Source organism: Apis laboriosa, unplaced genomic scaffold, assembly GCF_014066325.1.
Source record: "Apis laboriosa isolate Shangri-la unplaced genomic scaffold, ASM1406632v1 scaffold42_cov153, whole genome shotgun sequence".
NCBI classification, from domain to species: Eukaryota; Metazoa; Arthropoda; class Insecta; order Hymenoptera; family Apidae; genus Apis; species Apis laboriosa.
The window spans coordinates 1,243,110-1,254,096 of NW_025223257.1; the positions used below are offsets into that span (position 1 = coordinate 1,243,110).

A 10,987-nucleotide genomic window follows, 5' to 3' on the forward strand; every position below is an offset into this window, starting at 1 on the left:
AAAAGATGATTTTTGAACGAGCGGATGAAAATTCTTGTCTCTTCCTTGTGTGTTTATTATAAAAGAAACGCGAGCAAAGACGAAAATTAAAAGCGCGAAATACCACCGACACAACGCGATACTCGATGAAACTCTCCTTGTTAAAATTCTCGCGTATGGGTTTTCGAGGGCACAACTACCCCCTGTTGCGTATTAAATTTACCCTCGCATGAGAGGGGAGGAGAGGGGGAGAGGGTGGAGTTTTCGCAAACAACCGTGGAAAAATTAAATATGTAACGGAGGGGGAAGTTTTCGCCAAAACTAATTTCCCTAAACTGACACGGATAAGAGGTGGCTAACGTTTCGACGCTCCCTGTTACATTATTTACGTATAAATAGTTGTGCCGCTGTTACAGTAGGGACGTAGTCACTCGGTTTTTCTGAATTTCAAGCAACCCTCTCCTCCCCCACGACCGCGCATCGGGACACCAAACTTGCGGGAATTATTTAACTTTTAAATTTATTAATTTACATTTTTCCCGGACGCTTATGTCTACGCCTCTTCCCGTTTTTAAACGGGATTATTGTTTCGAATTAAAGGTAGCCTTCTCTCTCTCTCTCTCTCTCCTTCGTTCCTTCCCTCTCATCTTTAAATTATCGATAATCTTTGGAGATAAAATTTTCATCTCGAATTTTCGACGATGGAAGAAAATGGCAAAAGACCCCCAAAAGATCGCGTGATTATTTGTGCAGCTATCTCCGAGCGCTGCTTTAGCTCAGTGTTCTCGTTTAAGAACGACGAAACCAGGCCTCAGATGCAACTGTTTACACCGGCGAAACCAGATGTTTGGTTCGCACTGGGCGTCGGTTCGAATACTACTCCGCTACTCCGTTCGAGAACTAATATCACACCGTTACGTTACTTGCGGGTAAATACTACTTACTATCCGCTGGGGATGCCGTCGACTAACGAGAAGCAACATTTCGTGTATAACGAAACTCTTCTTCTTCTTCTTCTTCTTCTTCTTCTTTTTCTTCTTCTTCTTCTTCTTCTTTTTCTTCTTCTTCTTCTTCTTCTTTTTCTTCTTTTTCGCTTAATCTCGCTAACTTTCCTTAAATTTATCCATGACCATGATTTTGATTCGTTCACCAAAATCGTTAATATCTCTCGCTGAATTTTATCTCGTTTCGAAATAGGCGATACCATTGCATTGCATCGAACGAGGGGATGGGAGGGGAGAAGAGCGGATAAAAGAGAACTTTCGGCGATCCCAACGTTTCCGATTTAATTAAAAAGCTAGAGGCGTGATTACGTGACCGTTTAAAAAAACGGGACGTAAAAACGGGACTTTAATTCGATTTTATCTTTTAATTGTGCCCGGCGATACAAAGAAACGTGCAAGTTGGATCGGATGGAAAGGATGGGATGGGGAGGGAAAGAAATTGTCGGGCGTTTTGTTTTCTCTGACACAGATTTAACGGAAGTACTTATGCAGCCCGGCACATTCGGAATTGCCGCGTGTAACCTCGCCCCTTGCTGCGGGGGGCGGACGTTTATGGTAACACGTGCGTGTCATAAACCGGGTGTTTCCGCGAAAAAAACGTGGACACGAAGCCGGTCTTATTTCGAAAATAAATTCATCCCTGATACGTGTCGTGATTCTGCCTCGGTTTTTTTTTTTTTTCTCGTGAAGAAAGAGAAAGAATTATTCTTCGACTTTAAAATTTGACTTTTCGACGCAAGAGGAGTAAAGTATTTATTCGATTTATTTGATAAACGAATTTACGCATTTAAAGCGATAGGATAAAATTATACGTAAAAATAAAATGGTGGTACGTAATTAAATTTTTATCTCAATAAAATACGATATTAATTTTGCCAAAAATTATCAAACAAAATATGAAATCCGTCATTTTGACGGGTTTGGTTGTTTTAGTATTAAATGGGATTAAACCGAGCTTTCATTATTCTTTAAAATTAAAACTCATTGTCGGTTTAATTTATTATTTCGTTATCAGGAAATTAATTGAACTCTACGATGGGATGATGTTTATTTAAATTTATTTGATATAGGATACAATATTTTTATAAACCCGGGTATGATTTTCCCGACGTGCGTGGAGGTACGAACTGTTCTGTTTCATCGCTTTAAAAAATTGTTCGAAAAATGTTTCTCTTGCAAAAAAAAGTTGGAGCTCTATCGTTAACTCGACGGATATTTTTATATTTATTCTCTAAACGTGCCGTAAAAATTTGTTACTACATACAAAATTCGGTTTATTAAAAAATGGTAATTTATAATTAAAAATCGAATACCATCACGAGAAAATTCTTCGAATAGAAACGTTCATTCAAACGGTCCAGAAACATCTTCTCATCCGCAATTTCTTTCTCGAAAGGAACAATGATCGTTCTTAAAAAAACGTCAAAAAATTGCGAGCAAACCGACGAAACCGGGGTGGACAATTTCTTATGGGATAAAACCCGTATGTGTGTATGTCTGCCTGTATGTTTTTAAGCAAACATTCAATTTCACGGTCGGCCGCATGACTAAATTGTCAAAATTTAGTAACAATGCGGTGGAGAAACACAATGGCGAAGAATCGTGGGACGGTCGAGGCGGAATAACATCCACGTAATGGAATATAGCGGGAGAAATTTAATTTTGCCTTACAAATCCTTGGCGTCTACACGGTCGATGTAGACAATTACAAGGTAATCGTTGATACGACTTGCAATTTGGCAGTCTCGGTTCAAACTCTCGTTGTCTTCGATCGTTGATCTTCGCTTCCGTGAAACACTCGAAGGATCGATCGGAAACTTTTCGAACGAAATTTATCGGGGGATAAAATGTTCGAAGGGGGGGGAGATCTTTGGGATATATTTTAAAACTCGATTCTTTCTCCCTCGTTTGAAACAAAGCGAAATTATAGCTTTGTCGCGAAACTTGTCACGATTCCATCGTCGCAGTTCCAATTAATTTCCGTATATATTCGCGCGAAACCAATAATTCGACGCGGGCGAATCGAGGGCGGGATTTCTATTTTTGAAAGAAGGATCAGCTGCATTGTTCCGCAGTTGGAAAACGGATTCACGAAGCAGGATGAAAGTTTTCGATTGGCTCAACAAACGGTTTTCGGGAAAAGGGGGTTGACGAGTTTCGGGCGGTCGGTGTGTAGAGCTCGTTAATGCGTCCAATCGAATTGGGCGCAATGTCGATTAAAATTCTCTACATTAATTATCGGACGTTAGATTGGAACGCGAAATGCAGTTAATTGGCAGAGAATGAAATTTCGATGATTGCGACGTGGATTGCCGCCTCTCGACTAACAAAAATCGATCCCCTCCTCCCCCGACGAGAAAAAAAAAATGTGGAAACTGGACGTTCCATCCAGTCATTTGAATATCACCGACTCTAAATTTACTCAGTCACGAGATCACTCGCGATCCGTGGTTAGCCTCTTGACCACTCCAGAGTTTCGATTTTTAGAATTTTAGTTTAAAATTTCTCGCCTTTTGATATTTTCTTTTAGGAAATGAATAATTCGGGATGAATCATACAAAATCTACGTATACATTTTCTAATATAATACAGAATTTGAGATATCGCAATACGCATGGAGAAAAAAATGGGGAAAAAATACGACTGTTAAGTAAAATATTTACTTAACAGAATCAGAATCGAAGAAACGTTCTAAACGCATGCTTTAAATTCGTGTGTACAAATATCTCGATATAAAAAAAGGGATAGAGGTTTAAATAGAGAAGAGTTGAACGATTCTCAAAACACAATTATCCTTCGAATATTTGTTCCCTTTGTTATTGTTACGTAAAGAGATACTGTCATCGTGTAAGATAGGATAGAAAAAACATTTTTATCGTTCTAAAAATTGACTCGTCACGGGAGACGGCGAGAGTTGGAAGAATTCTTAAAAAGATGGAGATGGCGACGCCTAGGCGGCCATTCCCCCAACGAGATTTGTGGGGAAAGTTTGGCAAAATTGAGTCGACGCGAGGCTTGATGAGCGTATCGTGATTTATGCGGTTCATTTCTCAGGTAGAAATCTTTCTCATATCGTGGTATTCGGGATGCGGGAAAAACTTTCCATTATTTCCATGCCGGCGATTCGTCGTCCCTGTTTCTATTTTTTTTTCCCGCCCATTTTCTAAAATAAAACGCAACATTTCTAAAATAAAACGGTTTTAGCTTTCGAGTATAATACGTTCGCTTTTCGCAATACGGATCGTATTAATTTTTAACGTGCCCGTTAAAAGGTGGATGGAATAAAATCAAAAAAAAAAAAAAAAAAAAAAAAAAAAAAAAAAAAAGAAAGAAAGAAAGAAAACAATACGAAAATTATATTAAATTTCATTTCGATAGAAATGGAAAGAATATCGATACCGATAAAGCCAATGAAGCTAATAAACGCGTGTATCAAATTTCGTGCACACGTTGTGAAATATCAAAAATGATCAAGCTGAAACTGGATCCCCCGCGTTAGCTGGCCAATTATTTCAAATCATTTTAAGAGATTTTTTTTTTTTTTATCGATCTTCACCCCTCCGCCTCGCGACTATCGGAATACCGGAGTGAAATTTCAACCGGCGAACGAATCGGTACACCGCTAACGCGAATTTCAAAATTCTAGAATTCCCTTCTTCCGTGTTTTTCCTCTCTTCTTCCACTCTCGCGTCGCATGGCGGAGGGGAGGGAAGAGAAGGGACAAGAGGCGCAAAAATGTAGGAGAAAGAGAAAGCGCAGGAAGCGCAAAAAGAAAGAAAGAAAGAAAGAAAGAAAGAAAGATAAAAAAGAAGAGAGTAAGGTGACGATCGAATATACCAACCGGAGAGAATCGTGACAGGCAGCAAGGCGCAGATGCCCAAATACACCAGCAACACTGTCCAAGTGTGACGCGGCTGCTGGCACAGGTCCAGCTTTTTCCCGCTCGGTAGGCCACCACCGATTCTTGGCCCCATCATCGTGCCTCGTGCCGCATAGTTTTCGCCTCGGCCACGTAAACTCGAGCAACGCAACCGGATTAGGATCCGGCCGCTTTAATAATCCCTCCTCCACGCCCCACGCCTTCCTTCTTCCTTCCTTTCTTCCTTCCCGTCTTCTTCCTTCCCTGTTGTTGTCCCTGCGTGACAAAGGGTTTCGCAACCAACTCGAAACGAACCGACTTTCCGCCACTAACATTCCACCATGCACACGGGGCCACCACACGACGCGTACACACAGATGAAGAGAGGGGGAGAGGTTTTTTAGAAATGGCTCGTTTCACTTGGTTCGCATCGTATGGACACTTTGAACGAACACTGCACCAACACTGTTACTATATGGTTATGTACACTCGAGCCTCTTCTTCTTCTTCTTCTTTTTATTATTCTTCTTCTTCTTCTTTTTCTTCTTCGTTCTTTTTATTCACGATAACCGCGGATAACTGGTTAAAGAACTCGAAGCAAGCCCGATGGATTTGGCGTGCTCGTGTGTGTGGGTGTGTATAGTTAGGCGCGCGCGAAAGGACGGTGTGTACACTTGGCGCTTTTTGCGAAGCTCGAGATAAGAGCTCATTTACCTAAGGATGTGCTCCCGGGCAAAAGTTGCAGGATGCAGTTTACAGGGGAATCTAGCGGAATCTTCCTCCAACGTTGCTCCTTTACAAGAACGACGCGTGGCTTCTCCCGGTGTAATAGTTTTTAACTGCATTTTTATCTCTTAATAAAACGTGCCAGCGTCGTTGTCGTCCTCGTCGTCGTCGCGCCTTTCCAGTTACCCGCGGGTGTATCGCGCGGGTAACTTGGATAGAATCGAGGTTCGATACGAGGAGTTCCGGATTAGATTGCCGCTTCTGAAAAATGAAAATCGTTCGGGGAATCGGTGGGATATTATTTTTCGTCATTAAATTTCGTTCCATCCTTTTTTTTTTTTTTTTTTTTATTTCTTTTCCTCCCTCCCCGATGGCCCTCTCTCGAAAGCGACACGCAGCGGCAGGATGTTTGAATATAAAATACCAGGTGTTTGAGTTTAATACGCGGCTCGCTATCGCAAGGTTAATTGAATCTAAACGTCTGTCGTGAAAATTGAACGATAATACCGTAAAAACGAACCGGTGGACGTTGAGCTTGATGGAATTGTGTCGCGATGATTTGCTGACACGAATCACTCGGATCAAATTTCCTGGATACAAAAGGAAATCAGAATTTTCTCCTCCTTTTATATTATATATATATAAAAAGAAAAAAAAAGAAAAATATACGAAATTGATTAAAAATCCATCGATATATCGAACATCGTTTCTGTTCAACGGAACAGAATTTAATTTGACGTGCAGTTTTTGTGAAATGAAAAACGGAAATCGTTTCAAAGATTTATATATTTTGTAGAGAAAATAGGTTAACTCGTTTCCCCCTTATTGAATTAATCCTCATCAGTGTCAAAATCCTTATGCATTTATTGGCGCTAAGTGGGAAGGCGCGGTGTGAAAACACAGTTTACCGGCACGGATCAACTTGGCTAGATTCGAATTAAAACGGATCCAAGTAGGTAATTACATCGTCTTAATTAATTCTTCAGACTGTCGGCGGATTGTAACCGTGTCTCTTCCCATCGTGTCGGTGGCACGAACATCCCCGACGACGACGACGACGACGACGACGACTTGTCACGTCGAGGCGAAGTTATTCCGTTCTCGAGAATGGAAACGTTTTCTTCGGGGCGAGGAACGTTAAATTGCACGTGCAGCACAATTGCACGACGCGACACACGCGACGATTTTATGCGTGACTACTAAGAGGGATGAAAGGGACGAAAGGGTAAAGAGAACCCGGTGTCGTGAATCTTAACGATCGAACGATTTTACTTTTATTTTCTTTCTTTTTCCACGCGACTCCTTTGAAATATTTTCGAAAATTATCCCCCTCTGATTTATTCCATACTAATTTTGAACTAATTTCTTTCTTTTTCCAGAAAATTTCCGGATCAATCATCGCACGGTGAGAAACGGGGACGCGAGAAGATCGCATTTGGAGCGCGGGATAATAGTAAAAATTGCGAAAAGGTTGGAAACTCGAAAGGAAGGGAAGTGGAAAGCTCTGTAGCAGAAGTGTCGCCTCGATGTCGCGCAATTTTTCGATCAACTTTCTATAAATACAGTCATTTGTCACTCATCGAGAGTACGGAGAGTCGAGAGAGAGAGAGAGCTCTGGGATGCTCGATAAATCATCATTGATTTAAAACGTCCCCTTGAAAAAAGTGCGATGTACCACCGATAAAATTTGATTTACCGTATCGAGGGCGTAGCGTACTCTCTACGGTGGCTCATACGTGTCTTATATTTATTTTAGAACGTCGTCAGAAAAATTACGGTCTGCCGGTTGGAGCTCGACGCCGTCTGGGGACATCGGTGGATCAATTTTTAAAGCCGCGCCATGAAAACCGGCGTGAAGGGTCGCCGGCGAGAACAATGACGATGCTGATGCCAGACAGTCGGTCGCAAATTATCCCTGCGAGGTATTATTAATTAAATAGGCTTGTTAACTCGCGTCTCCCGACGCGAAGAAATTCTACCCTTAGTTATAAATTGTTGACGTGTGCCGAGATATCTAATTTCTGAAAGAAAAAGAGAAAAAAAAAAGAAAGAAAGAAAAAAAGAAAGGGAAAAAATTGCATTCGATTTCGAGTGAAATTGTGTGGCGTTAACCTCCCAAAGGGTGTGAATTTGCATGAAAAAGTAAGTCGAATACGTGGAGTAATATTTTTCATACGAGACTTTTTTTTTTCTTCTCCGAATAAATCGATGAAAGTTCGCCGAGCTCGCGTACATTTACATGTAATACCATTTACGTCTACGGCTAACGGATAATTGAAAATTGCATCAAATTTGATATATTTTAATCTTCTCTATTATATCGCATTATATTATATTGCGCACGATGAATAGATTGCTGATGTTTATACAAATTCATTGTTTCGTTAATACATAACCGAATATGATTTATTTTGCGTACTAAATATTTTAATGAGAACTCCACTTTAGATATTTCATACATGTATATGCATTATAAACGCTCTTGTACACGTTCGCCCATTCGAATCTCCATAAGTGAATAAACAATCGTTATCTATTAATGAACAATTAAATAAAATTCCATGTATGGAACTGCGCGTTGTTATTCCGTAAAAAAACGCGGAATATGAATCGAACACTTATTATTACAAGTAATATCCGTATATACTAAAATGTAATAAAAATTAATCCAAAACGTAAACGCCAAACTTACGAATTTTCAATCTGAATATAAAACGTTTTCACAATTTATTCGACTTATTTTTTTCACGTAGCTTAACTTTTAACCCTTCTCCATCTCGCGGCGAGCAAACATTCTAAGAAAATACGAGTCGTTATGCGAAACCAAGGCGATCGCGTTGAAATTTCTAACGTGGAATAGAGGAGATAATTTCTCTAAGACGGCACGTTAATGCAATTCGAAAAGGAGAATTCCCATAGTTCGGTGGGGCGGTGGGCGTGTTTAAAACGTACGACATCCCACCGGTTGAAGATATCCGGAGAGGAGGGTGAAAATTACACGATGCACAGGTGTGGAGCGTAAAAGCTGGAGAACGGAAAGCTGGGCCCCGTATTCTCTCGTAATAAACGTATGACGCGCGAGCTATATGGCCACGAGGAGAGAGGGGGCGTAATTTCAAGAGTAAATTAAAATCAAAGGATTGTACATCGCGATACACCGCGTGTATCCTCGCCCTATCAGAAGAACAGAAAAATTCGAACGAGAGGTTAATGTCCCGACCATAAATTCGTATCGTTGAATTTTAATCCCCTTTCCTGGGGATCGTGCGCGCCTCGTTTCGTCCCCTTCGAAAATTGTTTCGTCGTGAAAAATTAACGAACGCGGGCTGTGCAGATTCGCGGGGGAGGGAAAAAAAATTGTACATCGTCGAAAGATAGATCCCAATTTTTTTTTCCGCGAAGAGATACACGGATCGATAGAGCAGGAGGCAGGCGGCGGTTGAGCAGATCCCTTTTGAAATCGGAATAAACGCGGTTCCTCCATGGAAAAAAAAAAAAAAAAAAAGAAGAGCGTCGAGGGACCGAGCGGAACCCTCGTTTTCGCGGAACGGGCATATCCATTGGAACGAGCGCTCGTCAAGAGCTGTCAAATCTCACGAGATCTCCTTTCGCGCGCTATTTATAGAGAATTCTCTGGTTCGACGGTGGCGAAGCTCGGTTGCGCGGCAGCTCGCGCGTGCATCGTTCTGCATTAGCCCTCTCGTTTCCTCCATCTTCTCCATCTTCTCTTTGCTCCTTCCGCGCGCGCCGCGCGTCGCCTTTCGAGTGGAGCGAGTGCAAAACCCTTCTGTCCGGGCGTACACATAATTACCAAAGTTAATTAGGGCTTTGGGAGATGAAAGAGAGTGAGGAAGAAGGGGAGGGTGGCGCGACCGGGTTTAGAGATGTATTAGCGGAGCGGAAAGAGGGCAAGGTTAAAATGCGTTGCGAAACGACCGAAATTGGGCGAGGAAGAAATCAAAAGGGGGGTTTCCCTCTGATTTGCGGGTCGTATAATTTTAAGGAAGAGGAAGTGATACACGCTTAAAGAAGGGCAAAGAAGATAGAAAGTTTCTTCGCAAAATTTCTCGAGCGAAAAGAATCCTCTTCCTTTTTCTACCACATTGTTCTTCCACGTCGTTTCGATTTTTCTTTCCGTCGGAATGCCGGAAAACGCGGACGAAATTTTGTACGAATGGAAATAGCCGAAGTTGTTGCAATTCTCGTTCCCCAGACGGGAAAAAATGGAAAGATAAGACCAAACGGGGAGGCCGAGCGGCCGCCCGACCGTGTAAATTTCACTTTTGCCCGCGAATTTTATTTCGACCCTGCTGTTTTCCCAACGACTGCGCTTCGACGCGAGCCGTGTTTGCACAAAGAAGTAGCCGCGTTGCACCCTTTCCATACCGCCAATTTTCCCCCGGATCTCTCCCCTATTTCGCAGTCACCGCGCATCCCGGCTCATCACCTCGCCACTCGACCGCTCGTGCAATTGGTTTTTCGTGTTCCACTCCACTCCGGTGTCCTCGAAATCCTAATTTCGCGTTTTTCACATTCGACCTGGCCAAGTCGAATGTCCCGTGAAAAGCATCAGCCTCGTCATCCGACAGAAACGAAACCTTCTATCCCTTCGTTATCCCGCCGCTAACGCGAATTCTCTTTTATCTTTCTTTCCTTTTTTTTTTTTTTTGCGGTCGAAAAGCGAGCGGAGAGAGAAGAGGAGAAACGAATAATCGTAATCGATATATCGTTTCTTCGAAACGAGGATGGAGAAACGAAGCAATGAAAAGAAGAGGGAAGAAGACAGAGCTGGTTTACCTCGATGTCTGTTTATACTCGCGAATTCCACTCGAATTTCCGGCATTACGGGGAAACTTGCCTGTCACCCGGATAACATTCCTCGAATCACTTGCACCCCTTTCCGATGACAAAAGAAGAAGAAGAAGAAAAAGAAGCACAGCCGTCAACAACGCCGACGAAAATTCCCCGCGAATTTTTCGCGAATCGCGGCACGTGAATCGATCGATCGGGAATCGAGGAATAATCGCGTTACACGCTCGACAGAGGTCCGCACGTCTTCTGCACTGCCGCGAGCGGGATTCGCTTCGTGGATCGATCGGCGAGGAGGATCGATCGGTGAAGGGAGAGAAGCGCGTGCATATGGGCGCGTGGTACCGGTATGGGCGTGTAAGAAGCACTAAATCCTGATGCCCCGTCCGCGGCTAGCCGGCCCCTCTAACAATAAACTTAGGTGAGAGACGAGGGAGACGGGCACCGTACGCAGACACCGTAGAGGAAACGGCACGCGTGACAAAGCGGCGCTCGTAGTACGCGCGGCGTGCGTGCGTGAGCCACACTAGCTCCGCTCGTGGATCACAACCACTCGAGAGAGCTGTGAAGAGAGAGAGAGAGAGAGAGAAAGAGAGAGAGAGAGAGAGCT

At 42.7% G+C, this 10,987-nt stretch overlaps 1 protein-coding gene across 1 annotated transcript in view; it reads right to left on the minus strand.

The window, feature by feature from the left end:
- The window catches only part of LOC122716071, an 89,014-nt gene extending 78,252 nt beyond the window's left edge, over positions 1 to 10,762 (minus strand). Inside the window, exons 1-2 of the mRNA XM_043938782.1 lie at positions 10,366 to 10,762; positions 4,825 to 5,829 (exon numbers count right to left, since the gene is read on the minus strand). Coding sequence (XP_043794717.1) covers positions 4,825 to 4,960 — 136 coding nt within the window. The 5' untranslated portion in view covers positions 4,961 to 5,829; positions 10,366 to 10,762. The remainder of the gene's footprint in view (positions 1 to 4,824; positions 5,830 to 10,365) is intronic.
- Positions 10,763 to 10,987: the final 225 nt, after the last annotated feature.